Source organism: Coturnix japonica, chromosome Z, assembly GCF_054131305.1.
Source record: "Coturnix japonica strain WE chromosome Z, WE-NBRP24, whole genome shotgun sequence".
Classification (NCBI taxonomy): domain Eukaryota; kingdom Metazoa; phylum Chordata; class Aves; order Galliformes; family Phasianidae; genus Coturnix; species Coturnix japonica.
Genome location: NC_140702.1, coordinates 64,330,037 through 64,348,258, shown reverse-complemented (window position 1 = coordinate 64,348,258; position 18,222 = coordinate 64,330,037). Strand labels below are relative to the sequence as shown.

Below are 18,222 nucleotides of genomic sequence, written 5' to 3'. Positions count from 1 at the left end.
CTATCACTAGAGGTTTTTGAAACTGGTAAAGACTTGAGAAATGTATTCTGACATTTCAGCTGATGCTGCTTTAACTGTAAAGTTGAACAGATTTCTGAAGGCTGCTTGCAACTTGAATATTTCAGTGATCATATGATACTAATAATTGCAAATATCTTCTGTCTTAATTTGGTCAGAGGGCAATAATAAAACGTAGTTTTATTATTTAGCTATAGTAAGAAATACTACAGATGTAGAATTGTTGAATGTTGAAATGTTGAAATGTTTATTTTAGGTAATCATCCTGTCAAAAAGCATCCATATGATCAGGAAATTGTATCAGACCACAAAGCGAATGACATATCCATGGTTTGTAGTTCATTTTAACTACTACAATAAAAAGATACATTATTTAGATTCTTATCATTAAACAACAGAATGGTGATACTCTGTCACTGTTTTGCCTTTATTATTGACCTTACTGCAAGCATTTTCTGTGTGAAAATATATGTGCAGCTAGAGTTGTATGTCAGTGTCATCCTGTTTACTCTCACATTAATGTAAGATAAGGTACTTTCTGTATAATTTCTGACTTACCTGAAATGTGATCTGAAAGTTGCTGGTGCCACAGAAGTAATTCACTCCATCACAAGGTTTCTTTACTTTCAAAAATAATTAATTCTGCAGTTCTCTGACTTTATTTTTCTTGTTGAAAGGTACTTAAGAACAACTAATATTGCTATATAAACACTGATGTTAAATGTTGCTAAAGAAAACTTCAAGCATTTTCTTAAGCCATCAGAAATCAAACAAGGTTTAGAGTAGTGAAAGTCAGAGTAACATTAGGAGAAAGGCACTTAATTTTTTTATATTTTGGTTTTCATTATCTTTTGTTTTTCAATTTTATTTCTGTCTTTTTTTTTTTTTTTTTTTTTTTAATGTGTGATGGCATTCAATTCAACTTTCAGTTGAATGTGAGGCCTCTTTAGGATCAGCTAAAACTATTTCTAGTAGATAGATCATACAATAAACATTAAATATGAATAAGTAACATAATCAAGACTAAATATAATCAAGGAATGCAGGAGTAAAATCTGTAGGTTACTCAGAAAGTAATGCCTCCTGTTTATTTCCGTAGAAACTGTAATGGATACAAAGAAAGCAATAACACTAACTGGTAGAGTAAGTTCTCAACAACAGAACACTATTTCTAAGAACAGACACCAACATTAGGTATACATTTTCATCAGCAGTGAACAAGAGCCTGTATGCTATGCTCAGAAAAATCTGCACCAGTTAAGATGACCCACTGTCACTGTTGCCATGGCTGAAATACCCATCCACTACCATGCTGTGTTCATGTACACTGTTTGGTCTCTATACATTTTTAGAAAGCATCAGTGAATGTCAACGAGTGCCATTTTTGATGTGTGGAGGAGTTCAATTTGCTTCATATGTCTTTCCTTCCATGTCAAGGCACCATTTTATCAGTCTGCCCCTTTGCTGCCATATGGCAACAAAATGTAGTGGAATGCTGGTGAGAAGGTTTGAACTTTATTGCTGTACCACGACTATCTGCCTCTGGTGTCATGGACTGACACAGCAAAATAGGAAGCATTACTTTCAGAGCAACAATAATATAATCACAGTCATTTGAACTGTGAGTGTTGTCAAATCCTGAGCTTTTTGTTCTTACGTGTTCTTTCAATTGCATTCTTCCACAGCTATCTGTACGTGCCCAGCTTGGTGCTGCATCACAGGAATTATTGAAGAAAGGAAAAAGTATTCCTGATGAATTACTAGTTGACATCCTATTGGAAGCCATTAAGTATGAAATTATGTAGCTTTTTTCCCCTCAGTTATTTAGAATGTAATGATCTATTTTTTAGGGCCAGATTCAGCCTTTTCTCTTTAGTCAGTCCATTACTAGAAAACTAGAGTGTGCTACCAGGAAAGTGGGACTGATTGGTGGTTTTAAAGTGGTAGAATCCAGCCCTTAATTTTGCAGGCATTACTGTATGCCATTGGCAGCAAGTAAAAAAAGCAAGCAACTATCACGCAGTCATTAGATGTAGTGTCTATACTGTATAATGTCTAGATTTTGTTTATTAGTTTTCAGCTATTCAGGATGTGCTAGTATTTTTTCTTCTAGGTTTAATGTGAGATACATTATCTAAACATTCATATTTCAGCAGTTAAGTTACTTGTTTTTTGTCTCCTCTTGTACGACAGAAAATTATCTCAAACATTCTCATATGCAATTAGCTTTTAAGTTCCCACATGAATGCCATTTAAGTTATATTTACTCCCATTTGTACTTTAATGTTATAAAACAGTTTTTACTACTTGTTTTTCCAGTGCAGAAGTTGGCGCTTCATGAAAACAATGACATTATGTCTCTAATCACAGTACAGCTACAGCTCTATAGAGAATGCTGTTGAAAACTTTGCCAAGAAGCATTGTTTTGTTTACCATTTTTTGTTCATTTTAGTGCAATTTTTCTGCTATAATGTCCATTTTTCACTATTTTGATCATGATGCTGTCTGTGATATTCTGTGCTCATCAGGATATCTCATATACTGAATTTAGACTAAAAGACTACTAGGACAAGCTCTTCCTTAGGTGCTAATCTTATGCTATCAATTTTCACTGCAAATGGCATTTTTCATTTACTTTCAGCCAAACACCACCAGAGAAGGGGTGGATTCTGGATGGATTTCCAATGACAATTAATCAGGCAAGGCTATTTGAAAAAGCCTATACAGGGATTGATCCAGATGAAACAGAAGCAGAATGTGTGAACAGCAGAAAGCTCTTACTTGTAGAACCTAGTACCCCCCAGAAGCCTCTTGTTGCCTTACCTGCATTTGATGTTTCTGTACTATTGGATATTTCAGACACTACAGCACTGAAACGTGTGGCTAGTTTGTGTAAGTATCTACATTTAAACAAATGACACGCACATTTTAAGGAAAGGGGAATATGAAGATTGTTAAAAACATCATAATTTCTGAATTGTGAGTACTTTGCAATATGGTAGCAATCTTCATATTTTAATTTTAAATACCACTATTTGTACTTTTTATAATTATTAAGTTAGAATTTGGTTTTTTTACTCTTCTTTTATTTGTAAGACCTTTTTTAAGTTTGTTCACTTGTCTAAAGATATGTGACTGAATATAAGTAACACATTAATCCCAAGCATTATTTCAGGTTTTACTTGTACTTAACAATTTTAACCTTACATTTGAGCAAAATGACATTATTTTGCCATTTCTTTATATCTCACATTCTCTCACCCATCAGTTTTGCAATATCATCTTGAATGCTTCCAAGTTATTCTGAACACTTACATTTGTTTTAGTCAGATTATAAGTGTGCAAATGCATGTGTGTTTGTGGGTTGTTTTTTTGTCCTGAAATTTTGCTGAAACTGAGGTAGCACAGTGGCTAGTGTTAGCTATCATATAGAGCAACAGTTAGCTTAACTTACAGCAGCTACAGAAATATCTAAATTTCAGATGTCCAAATATCCAAATTCCAAATGAGCATGTCCAAGTACTGTTTCTCTCCAGGGGATACATTTGGAAAGAGATAAAAGGAAGTGTAAGTAAAGGGATGTGCTAACTTTTAAATTGCTGAGATATGCCAACATTCATTCCCCACTGATGACTGCCTTTGTCTTGTCTTAGTCAATGAACAACCAAAAATAGTTTATTTTGGTCAAAAATGGCAAAAGCAACATAGGCTTTTTGAAAGCTGTTTTATTTCCAGACTACTTATTTTTCATTGCAACCATTCATCTTGGCAAAATACAAGTTGTTTTCACAAATATTTCCCATATTGCCCAGATTATAAGGAGGTTATTCTTCACTGTTTTCGCTGCAGCACTTACATAGTACATGGCTTGAATGGAACATCGTTTATGTTTAGCTTTTATGTGTTGGTAGAAATGAGAATGATGCAGAATTGTTGGAGGTTTTGCTAACTATGCCATCGTCATATACACTGGCACTAATATTCATGTTAATTTTAAGACCTTTTGTTCTAAAACCCTTTGAAGATGTGATAATATATGAGTACTAGTCTCAGGAATCAAAAAAAGATATTGTTTCTTAAGATATATTGTGGTCATAGAAAGAGTCATAGGAACAACAACAACAACAACAAAGACACCAAACAAAACTAACAAACAAAAGAAAACCAGAAAGCTATAAAAATTTGCTTATTTCTAATAAATTGAAGTGGTTTTTCAGTCTTGAGGAGCCTCTGAATTAGAGGATACTTTGTCTTCAGATACATTAGTATATCTATCCATTCCTATTTTGGAAAGGAGTAGTTACTTCAAAGAAGATTCAGGTTAGACTGAAAAAAAAAAATAGAAACACCTTTAAACTGTAAGAATATATATGACTGAAATAATCCACCCATCACATCTCTACAACTACACCTTTCTATGACTACAAAGTATAACTCGGGAAATGTAGTTTTATAGTTGACTTTGCATTGAAACAGAAGTCTCCATGTCCTTAACCAGCTCTATTTAGTATTTCTCTGATTTATTTCTGTCCTTCCCATTCTTTGGGGAAGCTTTTCAATTTTTAAAGGAAGAGATGTAACATCAAGAAAATGTAGAAACTTTATTTTAAAGTAGTTATCTTATTTTGGTCCAGTAGCTTCCTTTTCAACATATGCTCATATATGCTGTTTTCCACACAGCAGATAAATCAAAGCCCTCTCAAACTGAACAGGAGGACAACAGTCAAAATTCAGATGTTAAAATCGTAGAAGAGAAGACTGACTTAGCAAGAGACGACGTGTTGCACAGGTATGTTATATTAAGTACAAAAACATTACTTCAGCCACATAGTTATGCATGTAATTAATCTGAAGCTCATACGTGATCTATGATTGCACAACCCTTATGTTAAGATTTTACTTAAGAATTTATCTGACTGGAGTACTAAGAGGTCTTAGATTTTTGGGTGCTGTGTAGATAATTCTAGAAGTTACGAATTCTTATGTTTTCCCTTTCCAAGGTATTTTTTCAAGGAGAACTTCTTTTCCTTGTATGAATTGAAAAAATTTTATATATATATATATATATATATATATATATATATGCATATATATGCATGTGTATGTGTGTGCTTCAGAGAAGCTGTTGTAGTTTTCAGTATTCTATCATCAGATTTTTTTAAAAAAATATAATACTATTATTTAAATTTTATGTGTAGAGGAAAATCAAGAGCAGCAACTTTAGCTTTTAAATATTTGATAATATTAACTAGTTTAGACTATTATATTATTGGTTATGATTATTTTAGTTGTAATGCAAGAAAACATAGGCTTAACTTGTGATAAGAAAGACTAAGAACTATTTTCTTAATCTGAGTGTGTTTATATGGTTGGAAATTTGAACATCTCCAAAAGTACTGCCTGGATTTGCTTTGGTACTGGGTTAGATATTGTGGTCTTTGCTTTGTTCATTATTTTTGGGAAAATATTTTATTTTCCTGTAGTTATTTCAGTAGTTGTTTTTTAAAGTTATATATCAATATGATTTTTGCAGAATTTCAAGCTTCCTAGACACATGGCCAAAATTAGAGAACTGGTTTTCAGTCCATCAAAATACTCTAGTGAAGGTCAATGCAGAGACAGAAGAAAGTGTTGTGTGCAAAACTGTAAAGGAAATTCTGATCAAAGAAATTGTCAAAAACCAGAATAGAAGTAAGTTTTTCCTCTCCTACTTTTTACAGTTCATTAAGAAAATACTTTGATATTTATGGATAGTACTAATACTTAAAATATAAAACTATGTGGGAAAACTAGCTATATTCACCACATCTACGAGAGTGGAATTTTGAAACTTTCTGTCATGTTTTTACATTTCCACTGGATATGGACCCATTTCACATAGCTACAAAGATAATTTGAGAAAAGATTTAAAAATATTTAGAATAATCTGTCAGTTGGATATGTTTGAATTCACTAAAGAATTACTAAATCTAGTCCTTTCTTCCAGATTTAAATATTACAGCTAGCATCAACACTGTGTGGGATAGCATGACAGAATGGGAAGGATAATTTGACATTATAAACATATATTCATTTATCAGAAATGTAAAAGCATGGATAATTCATCTTAATCCATGCAATTAACATAGCTACATATAACTCCATACTATAGAGTTGTTTAAAAAGAAGGGAGAAAGATGAATTCCAAAGAAAAAGTTGCATCAAGTAAAGCAGGATTTGGTTTTTAGTAACTATTTTCTTCAGTTTATTAGATGAAAGACTTGATGTGGCCTTCACCACATTGTTCTTTCTCAAGTCTCACACAGAAACCATTAGTACTTACAACTGTTCATTAATTAAGTAGAGTCCTTGAAATCATATTAGTTTTAATGAATTTCAGAACTGTATCAATACTGCTGACCTTGCTTTACCTGGCAAAGAATTTTTTGTATAATCATACTAAATCACCATATCACTGTTTCTTTCATGGAAATGGTTTTGGAAACAATAGCAGTCCTGAAAAATACAATCTAATTGAAACAGATTTCTAATAACTATGGCATCACATATTTGATCAGCATATTTTCTAATAAACAATAACAATGAGATTCTGAGTTGGTTATGTTAGTTTGAATTTGTCAGATGAGCATACATGTCTATTTCTGTTGTCTGATACTTAAAATATGTATGGAGGTACTAACTCCATGTTCATACCCAAGAGTCTGAACAAGAAGAATCACCAGCAGAAAAGGCTTTGCCAGATACACCTCAAGATCTGCTTACTTCTATTTCTGAGACACCACTGCTTACTTCTATTTCTGAGACACCACCACTGATTAAGCCAGGAACAGATGAATGGATTTATGTAGATGAGCCACTTCCCAAGGTACATTAATTCATGATTTGAAGTCTTAGATATCAAAGTATATATTTACCTTTGTGTTTTGTGCATATTCTACCTAAACTTTTTTTCTCTGGACATTTTTTTCTTACAGTCAGGTCATGACCCATCTACTCAGGTTCTTGTCTTTGGCAATGGCTGGGCACTGGTCCTGGGGAAAGAATGGATGTTAGAGGATACCTTGCTCTAACACTCTCCAGGAGATCTTTTTATCTCCTAGTAAAGTGAAATTTATGAGTTTCCTGAGATAAGTTTATATGTACATCTTTGTATTTTTTTCCATAATTGTCTATTTTCTTTTTTAGGAAGCAGTTTACTTCATAGTCGTCATAATATAGCCTGTAAAATTACACTTTTTACGAAGAGAAAAGAAATAACACTTTGCTTTAAACCTATTTACTTGGTTCACTGGATGAGCCTAAGTTCCTGTATTCTGTGATTCAGTGAATAATAATTCTGTATTCACCCTGTGAGGATATTGGTGATGTTAGAGGCATCTATCACCTACCCCTTCTTCATTTTGCCTCAGTGTTGCTTTTCAAATCAAGACACAATGTTAACTCATGCAGAAATGATTCAATATATTCAGTCATGACTTTTATCTTTTGGTCTATCCATTTTTTTACTAATTCTGTTTTGTTGTGGTTTTTTGTTTGTTTGTTTTTGTTGTTTTTTGTTTTGTTTTGTTTTGTTTTGGATGGGGAGATGGCAGTGCATGCAGTAACTGAGATAAACATTGAAAGCATTCTTAATGATTCTTTGTATTCTGTATTTCTGCTCCTTATGCTTACCAGTTTTGACTTTATGACTACAGTAAACTGGCATATGCTGTGGATCTCTTTCTGAGTAATTGAAGTTGGCAGCTATAGTGGTTGGGTTTCCTTTTGTCATGCACTTGTTTGGTGTTGTTTGACAGGCAGTAAAATGTTGCTTTTGAAACACTCAACAGTCACTTTTAATTTTTACTGGTTTAAACAGTCGTGTACTGCCTAATAAATTTCTGAATTTATGAGTGTATCAAAAAACACAGATATCAGCAGTATTTGGGGGGAATTTCCTCTTCATTCTGAATACTGGCACATTTTTTTTTAAAGAGATGCACAGAGTAATTTTGTTGGTACAGTATATAATTAGTTGATGATGATTCTAAAACAAAATAAATACACAATGAAAGAAGTCAGTGCTGTGGTATCATGAAATAATCTGGTATTAGTTAATGATGCATCCAAATGAATTGCCTAGAAATGTATTCATTTTCACGTTTTTTTGTGTTTGTTTGTTTGTTTGTTTGTTTGTTTTAATATTCACAGGAGGTACCTGATTTTTTAGTACCTTATTGGGAAATGGTAGAAAATGTGTATGTGAATACTATCAAAACTGTACTCAGATGTCTAAGGGATGAACGGTACTCTTTGATATATTACTTAGCAGATATCAGGTGAGTGGAAATAGCCTAGTATTTCAGTATTCATACTTTATATTTTTCCTCTGCCATTCTATCTGTTTTGTAACTTCATTTTTACCATAATTTACAGAAAAAATTTCCAAGATTATTTACAGCGTCCAGATCTTAAGCAGGAGTTTGTATCCCAGTGGCAATCAGATTTTAATTCAATTTCTGATGAACTGCGAGAAGATGAGGAAACAAAAGCAGAGCTACATCAAAGATTAACTGTAAGTAAATCAGAGAAGAAACAATAGGACATCTCAAGCACTATCCTTGTTAAAACAAACATGGAATGGAGCCTTGTAAATAGAATAATGTTTAAACTATGACTTAATTTCTCAGAATTGTTTGTATTGCACATCTTTCTTCTTATATTTGCATTAGTTAGCAAACCATTTAAGTGGAAAGTTGCTAGTCCTGTTATGAGCTTAGCTATTTGTGTTCTAATTCTATGTCTTGCTTAGATACCTCTCTGCCTGGGGAAAGCAATGCAGCCTAGCTCTGTCCTCTATATTTATGGTAGACCTTCTGTCTTCTCTCTGTAGTCATATAAGTCTTGAACAAGGCTTAGACATTTATAACAATTTAGAAAAACAACACCTACAATAAACGAGTGTGTTTCTCATTCACAGGCAAAAATATAGATTTTAATAGAAAAAAAAATGTATTTACAGTTTTTTCATGGTTATTTCTCATATTTTATTTTGTATTTTAGGACTTAAGAGATCGTCTCTGGGATATCTGTGATAAAAGAAGGGAAGAAGCAGAGCAGGAACGTACTGATATCATGAATGATGGCTGGTTGCGAGATCATAGGGGGATTGCAATAAACCATTTTTTTACACTTATGCAGGTATGGCGCAGAGCTCTTATGTGGAGTCTGCAATGGACAAGACAATGAATTAGATTTGGAAGACAGTAAGCCTCAGAGGAGTTTCATGTGTTTGGCTCTGAATGTGTTAGGAATCCAGAATTAGATGAGCAAATGCTTGTGCTGCTTCTTACTTTACCTAGAATGCCTAGAGACATTTAGTCTAAAGACCAGGAGTAGATGGTATTCCCTTTGTTTCACAGGCAGAAAACTTTAAGAAAAAAACAATTACAGTGTTACACTGTCATGCATTTTTAATCTGCAATGCCTGGTGCTGCTTTTTCAGTTTTATCAGGCAGTGAATTTTTTGAGTTTTGTATCAGTGATGTTGGAAGTGTTTGTACTTCTGTAGTCATATCTACATCAGCTCTTTTTTATGGATTACAAAATTTTCTGCTGTTGTGGACATGCTGTTGTGTGCCCCAGTGGCGCAAGTGGTAGGAATGCCGCATTGCAACACCGGACATCGTGGGTTCGAATCCCCCCTGTGGCACAAGTGGTAGAAGTGCCGCTCTGCTGCACAGGAGGCTCGAATCCCGGGGGGTTGGACTCGATGATCTCTAAGGTCCCTTCCAACCCGCACGAGACTATGATACTATGATGATGCCTGCTGCTAAGGTTGTCTTGAATTTCCCAAATAAAAAAATTGTATCAGTTATAACTTGAAATTTTACCTATAATCATAAAAGAAAGTTGCAGGGAATTTTTTTTGAGAAAATTGTTTGTTTTTCTTGAGAAAATTCATTCAAATATTTCACAAGTAACTTTTTAACGAAACCATCTTTACTTCTGCACATTAAGCCTTTCCTCTCATTCAGCCAGACCATGAATTACTTCAGTTCCTGAAGGAAAGTAGAATTTATTTCCCCATGACTGCCATTGTAGGTGAATAAATTGGATTTAGGGATGGAATGGAAAGGACAGGCTTGTCTGTAAACGGAGTGACCTTTTTGTTAAAGTTTGGGAAACTTTAAAGAAGGCAATGAAAATTTAAACACATGCCAATTTATGCTAATTTGGTTGAAAAATCAGGCCTGACCACCTTTGTCTACTGTCTGTGCCCTTTAATTCTGTCTCGTTTTTATTGGCTTGTCAATCAAGGAAACCACTCTTTTATCTCAGATGCATCTTGAAGTAATCTAAATAAAATTTCAGCTATATTCATCTGCAAAAGCATGAAAATTATTAACTGTATTTTAAAAAAGCCTAAATATGCCATAATTAAACACTAAGGTCAATGGGTTAAAACAAAAACAAACAAACAAACAAACAAACAAAAAGACTGTCCTATAATTAGGCTATTTACATGATTGTCTATTTAAAAACTTTATCTTAAAATATAAATATAAAAAATATAAAAGTGAAAGTAAAATAACATCACAGCGGCAGAAGACCCGTTTGAGATAACTAATTATCAAAAATAGGTTATATTTATGTTTTCCCTTCCCAAAATATTCCTACTTTTTTATTTTCATAACCTAGTACACATTGCCAACATTAAATAATTAAATGAATAATTAACTGTAAAGCTAAAAATGTAAACTGTATGTTACACTTTTGTTTGAGAAACTGTCAAAAATAGACTTCCTTGGTCTTGAGCTCTCCTTCTGTGGTTTTGCTGTGGGAAGTTAGATGTATTCCCCATGTGGTTCTGTTACTGAATAAACAATAGGTTTGTGTAAATTCTGCTTAAGAATTTCTTAACTTTAGCAAGGTTAAATCAGATTATTTTCCAACTTTCTCTGAGCACTGTCAGAATACAAGATATTTTCTCCTTAGCTTATGGATAAGAGCAGTTTTATACCACAAAGGTTTTATGCTTTGTTTTGTGAATGTGGTTTTGTGCATTTTCCCATGAATATTTAGTACTGTTTTGACAGTTAGAAGCTAACATTTGTCTGTATCAATAAATCAAAACATGACAGGTGTTAAATGTTTTTTGAATCTTACTTGATTTCTCCTGAGAGAATTCACAGAAAAAGATCTTCTAGATACTTAGCTCTGTAAATCCTGTTGATTTCTTTGACAAGGAAAAACTGTATGGCTTTTTACACTGTTTTCTCCATCACTTATTTTATTTTATGTTAATGAAGATTTTGATTATTTCAAACAAAGCATTTTCTATCATTTGTTGGTATGCTAGTATAGAAATGAATATACATCCAAATATATTATATTTAAATTTAATGTGTCAAACATCATTTACTGTAAATATTTTTTTCCTATTCTAATAAGATTTTTGGTAAAAGTATTTTGAAATACTTGTGTGAAAATTAAGGAAGTAAATTTTGAAGACATTGTTGATGTGAATAAAAATATTCACTAAATGCATAATAAAAATTAAAACTTATGTAGTTGTTGTTCTCCCGGTAACTCTTATTATTTGGAATTGCTTTTGCCATTATGTGTTCAAAAATGTAATAGAAATTGTTTTGAATTTCAGTCTTTCTGTCCTTTCTTTTTGAGGTTGAAATGGATCGTTTCCAGGATACAAAGAGACTTCTTCATGACTATTATAGAGCAATGGAAGGAAAAATACCAACAGAGGATGAAAAAGATTTTACTAGACTCCCATTGCTAGATATTATTGACAATGAACAGAAAGAAGATCAGAATGAATCAAGAAGGTAGAAATATGCTACTAAATACACAAATATCAACAATTATTATGCACTCAGCTTTGTGGGTGTATGTGGAAATAAATGTGGGTATATTTCAAAGGACAGGGAAATAAGATTGTTTAAATAGTGACTATAGTTATATGACTGATATTGAATCATCTTATATGTTTAATTTATCCTTTAATTTTGACTGATTAACCCTCATCATTTTCACTAGTACATCTCTGAATTATAAAGCATTGTAAAAGTCTTAGAAAGAAATTAGCTATCGAAATTTTTCCTTCGTATTTCTGAAAACTTTCAGCACATTTATCGCAAAACTAATTTAAATATTATTTTAGAACAACATTAGGCTTTAAATTTGCACAGACAGGTATAAATAAATGACTCAAGTAATAACAAATGTAAATCAGAACAGCCTAGAAAGGCTCCCTGAAATTAATACTATATTAAAGGTAAGGGATACTGTTAAATAATTTCACAATATCAAAAATTCTGTCAATAGTAACACCTTTTAATTACTTACAGTTCATGTAGGAAGTAATGACATTATGCTTCTAGCTCATTTGGAGTATATAATCAAATCACACAGACATTTGACTTAGTTTTATCCATCTGCTACTATTACTCCTTAGCTTCTGTCTTTAAACTAGCCAATTTTCCTGTCATTTGCATGTTTTACCACTTTTGGTCATAAGGTAAGTTCATCTTTTTTCTGTTACTACAGCAGATTTTCCAAATAGCATTCTCATTCTCTTTACATACTCTCTAATGTAGTTATAAATTACCTCTTTACAAAGGGGAAAGTGATTTATGCGTTAAATTTTATTTTTCAGGATTCCTCTAGTTCCTTACAAGTGGCCTTTACCAGAAACAAGTGTTACCAAGTCAAAAAGCAAGGGAAATCTACTGAAGACTATTAGGGAGGAAAATACTTCTGAAAATGTAGTGGTTGGTTTTGGTAAAGATGAAAATGTTATTTGTGATACCTGGCAAACAGCAGTAACGGCAGTATCAGAAATGGTAGGGAATATTTTATTTAAATAAATATATATGGATATGATAGTCAAGGCCTTCCAATCAGCATTCATGTAGCCTAGACTTGAAGCCTTTGTGTATCTTAATTTCTTGTCTATAACCGAAACACAGAAGAGTTTTCAACAAGCAATGATTATGCCTCAAGTTAATAATTATGATTATGCCTCAAGTTAATGATTATGCCTGAAGTCACAGGAGCTCTGAGACATGGTATCGTGGTATGCTGTAGCTACAGTAATAGGACAGTTAGACTAGATGTTCTTGTAGGTCCTTCCTGTGTTTCTATGGAATTCTATTCTATTCTATTTTTCTATGATTAACCACATCTGCTATATTGTCATTGAAAATATTTGCATTTCGGTAGGAAAGATGTTAAGATCTGTGTTTTATCAGAACTGCAGTGCCTTTATATTTTCATTCTGCACCCTACCAAATACTTCAAATGTCAGTTCTATATATTTGCTTTTTCCCTGATAAACTTTTCACTTGTTCCTCAGTAGAGATATATGAAGGATATGTTTAATCACAGGATGCAACTTTTACTCAAAACTTTCACAACTTCAAAAGCTGTTGTTGTGTCCTCTTTTGTACATAATTTAATTATGTTGGTTTTCAAGTGGTTGGTTCCAACAATTTTTTTTTTCCTTTTCATTTTGGTTGTTTTAAAACACATTGACTTTTGCACTCTTGCAGCATAGCTTACATTCTTAGATTTCACATCTGATTCTTATATTTCACACTTTTCCCTTAGTGAAGTTAGCAACATTACAAGAATTAAAACTACTGTTTTTATGTTGAATTTTTTTCCAGTATAATTTACTTTTTGATAAATAATCAGAATGTAATCCATTTATTACTAAAATATATCTTAATTACGTATGTTTGTCATAGCAAGTAGTTGCAGTAAAGTTAGTCTATTTACAAAATTGCATAGTATTCATTTGTGTGAATATGATATGAAGGTAAGAGCAGAAGAGGAGATGGAAGGAGATAAGCAGTCAGAAATGAAAGAAGATATGAAGTCTTCTCAGGCAGCATCAAGCAAATCTACTGGGAAGGATACCAAAAACACCAAAAAATCTTCCAAAACACCTAATAAAAAGAAAGGTATTTGAAATACTGACTTTGTTATAGGATTGCTTGAAATTACTGAAATGTAGATACGACAGTCATACAGAAAGAGATTATCTGTGACATTGATTTCCATCTACTGCATCTGCAGCTGAAGAGACTCCAGTTCCTTTAACCGCTGAAGAACTGAGGAAACAAGAACTGACACTTAAAATACATCAAGAATACCTTGCTGCACTGAAACATGAGGGTACGTTTCTATTTGGTGGGTGATTGTTTGGCCTAATTTAGGTATTGTGATAATCAAGTTTCTGCAACGTTGAAGGTTAAATACTAATTAAAACAAAGCTGAATACTGAATTTGCTTATTTCCAAGATTGATAATAATATATAGATTTTGTTACTCTTCTCTTATTCTTCCTTCCTAAGGCTCTTAATGTCTTTCAGTACCTGTTTCATGTCTCTGTCAGTACAGTACTTAAACTGTCTTTTCATCCACTTGATATCCTTTTCTCCTTTGACACTATAACTTTTACTAATTTTCTATATTAGTATCTCAGTGAGAGACTCTCAGTCCTTCCCATTCTGACTTTTCAAATCCTCAAAGTTTTAAAAAAATTAGTGTGAATACTCAACATAATTTTGGTAGAGATAATTTTCTTAGTGCAACCTGAGATTTTGACTATGAAATAGTCATGCATAGGAAGCTTCAAGATACAAACAAACAAACAAACAATGAGCTTGATTTGAAACAGACGGAAGTTAGGGGAAAAATGAAGAGTAACATATAAGATGAATTAGAAATGTTTTCTTTAAAATTTATCTCTTGCATTATACACTCACATTATTAAGCTTCTAGATCTGATTGCTACGTAGCATTTTGTTTGATATCATGTATGCTTAAGCATACCCTGAAGCTCTACACTACTTTTATCAAGATATTTTTTACCTTGTGAATTCTAACGCATATAGAATACACACTTTTGTAGAAAACATGGTGCAACAAGGATGATCCTGAAAATTTGGTCTTTCAAAATTCAGGGAACCTAAAAAAATATTTTGCCACCTAAATATAGATTATTGTGTTAAAGTTCAGATGCTTAAAACTGTTTTCTTCAAAATTTTTAAAATAATAATTGCTTGTAATAATACTTTAACAGAGAAAGATACAATAACTCGACTAGAACTTATAAAAGAAAAAGCTTTAGCATATATTGAAGAGCTGACAATGAAAGCAGAAGAAGTTTATAAAGAAATGGAACAGTGGCTTGGAGCAAGGTTCCTAGCAGAAATGTCCAGGTAATGTAAATCCAGTTTTGAACAAGAAAATATTTTTTAAATTAAGGGCTAGTAAAGAAGTTTATATAGAAACAAATAATATGCAATATGTGTGTAGAAGATAATAATTTCATTTAATGTGCTAGAATTTAATTTTAACTTAAATAGCTCAATAGTAATTATGCATTTCTTGGATGATTAGCAGGTTCTGCTGACTGCACTAGAGGTGTTACCCGTTCTTCTGTTTTTCCAGACTAACAATTTAGCAGATATATGAGCATTACTAGATACCTGGATATTCTGTTTGTTAGCAGTATCACCATTTCAGTGGGTTCTGTTAATTTGGGTTGTGGGTTTTTCTTTGTGTGTGGTTGTTTGTTTGTTTGTTTCCTGTGCTTTACATATGCTGGAAAGCTCTACCCATGATTATTACCACCATGTGTAACATTTATCAAAAATATTCCAAGGTTGATTGAAAAAAATAATCCTAACCATTACTATTTTTCTGTGTTAGTAATTAAAATATGCTTGGGGCCACTATGTGACCATTAGGCAGTCTGTCTATATCCACATCAATGAAGTATTTCATTCTCCATGAAAGGTATCAGTTTGCCTTTGGAAAATGTTTTTGGTGTTTTTGGTCTGTAGTAACTTTTAAACCATACCTGGGACAGTGCTAGATTGTACCCTGCGGGGCAGGCCCAAGATAAGAAACAGGAATATAGGATGTGAAAGCTCTAACAGGCAGTCCCTCAAAGTGGCTGAGCTGAATATGCTAGCTTGTTCTGTTGGCTATCCTGACAGCAACAGTGGCACCCAAAGACATACACAAAGACAACACCTGTTGGACAGTATTACATTTTAAACAGGAGGCTGTGTGCCCCACCAGAATGCTACTCTGGAAATTGCTCTCTCCAAGATTTATTTATTGGCAGAGCAGAGTGCAAGACATTGAGATAGCCTAAAGGATCTCAGTGTATCAATAATGGAAAAACATATATGCTCTGTTCCAATGAAATTTTATAATAAAAAGTTCCATCCTTTCATGTTTTTTCTGTCAGGTCTCTTCTGTGCCTACCATTTGCCTAAATTCCTTATCAGTCTTAAAAAGCTACTTGTAGCTAGATGAGGAATAGACTTGATCATGATTTTGCTGAGTACTGAATTCACAAAGGATTTGTAATTCTCGCTTCACAGCGCAAAAACCCTAAAAACTGAATATGTTATTGGTATCATCTGTGAAAAATAATTGTTTTCTGCATTTATATTTTTGCAGTGTTGAAAAGCTGATTGAGGTAGGCCGGCACCATATTGAAAGTTCTAGCAAAATCCAGTATGAAATGAATTTAGAACAAACAGATTTCTTCATCAGCAATGATGTAAAAGTGATTCCTGATCCTGTTCCTCCACCACCAGCTCCACCAGTAGAGACTTCTGATAGTAATACTCTAACTATTTCACAACTTAACACATTTCATAAACATTTTCTTCAAGTGGCACCGAAAGGTAAGATAAAAATGTCATTTTCACTCCTGAAAAGCTGCTAGTTATGTAACTAAAACTTAAAGTAACTGCCAGGAGGTGCCAAACACTAGTCACCTGTATTGCTAAAGATCATACCACAGTAAATGGTTGTGCTAAGTTGAAAAGGAAAGCCCCTGTGTAGAATAGTAAAATGTGACTTGAAATCTTTTTGTACCTTTGTTATGAGGTTTTTATATTTTCAAGACTATGTTCTTAATAGGTTGAATATCAAGAAAAAATTTACAGAAAGGGTGGTTAAGCACTGGAATAGGTTCCCAGGGATGCGGTTGAGTCACTGTCCCTGGATGCGTTTAAAAACCATTTGGATGTGGTGCTCAGGGACCCAATTTAGTGGAGTGCTGTTAGAGTTAGGGTAGTATGGCCAGGTTGTGGTTGGACTTGATGATCATTGAGGTCTTTTCCAATCTGAGCAGCTCTGTGATTCTATGATTTTCTTAATTGGTATCTCTGTATGTTTTTATAAGAATGTTACTTATCAAACCTTGTAAATACAACTCTAACTCATTTACTGATTCAAAGCTCAAAGAACAACCAAGTGGTATTATTTAAAACATACTGTTGAAGAAGCTGGTATTTTTATGGAACTATTACATATGGTCTTTTATAGCTGTTAACCATTATATTCTTCAAGTCAGTTTGTGTCAATTGTATGGGGGGATTTGCAAGTATTAACCTATATGTATTTTTTCATTTGCAAGTATATTGTTTACCTACTCTCTAATTATGAGAGCTTTAGTCTTAGGACACTTAAAAATACTATCTATCAAAAATTAATAGTACTGTATAAATAATAATTAAGGCAGTTTTAAACTGAGATGGCACATAGTTAGAGGGTTTCATTACTGCCAGTGTTCCATTTTATAACTTTCGTACAAGTCTGTGATACAGAATACAGAAACCTGTACTTACAATTTTTAATCCAACTCTTTCAATATAACAAGGCCACAGAGGTACAATGAAGTTGAATTTAATCCTTCATTTTGTGTATATTGTAGTGAAATTCCATGACATGGAACAAATACTTGAACAAATTTTAGCAGAAAACTGTTAAGACTTAGATGAAGTCTTATCTTTATAGAGAAACACTTATTCTTTTGATAGTATAAGAGTGTGTGTATAAGCATTTCAAAATCCTCCACAGAAGTTAAAGTAGTAGGCAGTGTTCTATGTCTAATGCCATGTGAAACCAAGTCTGTACACTTACAACCATTAGATATTATCATAAAGTTAAAAACACACTGTACAAGATACCAATTTTGACTGGTCATTCTCCTTAAGAGAGTTCCTCCTTTTTTACATAATTTATTAGTTAATTAAAACATTTAATACTATTTTTTTTTCTAATACAATCATTAAGATTCCTTATGTTTTCAAGACAGAGAACAAGTGTTTTTAATTGTGCATTGTTAATAGCTGGCAAAAATACAAATGAAATCTTTCTACAGAATTGTCT

At 32.9% G+C, this 18,222-nt stretch overlaps 1 protein-coding gene across 9 annotated transcripts in view; it reads left to right on the top strand.

The window, feature by feature from the left end:
* Positions 1 to 18,222, top strand: part of SPEF2 (sperm flagellar and cilia associated 2) — a 64,747-nt gene that overhangs the window by 18,813 nt on the left and 27,712 nt on the right. For 6 of the 9 annotated variants that reach the window (XR_014939732.1, XM_085529890.1, XM_085529889.1 and 3 more), the window contains exons 14-28: positions 275 to 348; positions 1,704 to 1,807; positions 2,660 to 2,910; positions 4,699 to 4,807; positions 5,552 to 5,709; positions 6,717 to 6,883; positions 8,209 to 8,336; positions 8,434 to 8,572; positions 9,061 to 9,198; positions 11,683 to 11,843; positions 12,674 to 12,860; positions 13,838 to 13,982; positions 14,098 to 14,196; positions 15,107 to 15,245; positions 16,501 to 16,730. Coding sequence is in view for 6 of the 9 variants with exons in the window: in XM_085529890.1 (XP_085386016.1) it covers positions 275 to 348; positions 1,704 to 1,807; positions 2,660 to 2,910; positions 4,699 to 4,807; positions 5,552 to 5,709; positions 6,717 to 6,883; positions 8,209 to 8,336; positions 8,434 to 8,572; positions 9,061 to 9,198; positions 11,683 to 11,843; positions 12,674 to 12,860; positions 13,838 to 13,982; positions 14,098 to 14,196; positions 15,107 to 15,245; positions 16,501 to 16,730 (2,229 nt within the window). In the remaining 3 variants the exon portion in view is untranslated. Of the gene's footprint in view, positions 1 to 274; positions 349 to 1,703; positions 1,808 to 2,659; positions 2,911 to 4,698; positions 4,808 to 5,551; positions 5,710 to 6,716; positions 6,884 to 6,992; positions 7,153 to 8,208; positions 8,337 to 8,433; positions 8,573 to 9,060; positions 9,199 to 11,682; positions 11,844 to 12,673; positions 12,861 to 13,837; positions 13,983 to 14,097; positions 14,197 to 15,106; positions 15,246 to 16,500; positions 16,731 to 18,222 lie in introns of those variants that run through there. The other 3 variants (XR_014939733.1, XR_014939734.1, XM_085529892.1) reach the window with 2 other exon arrangements.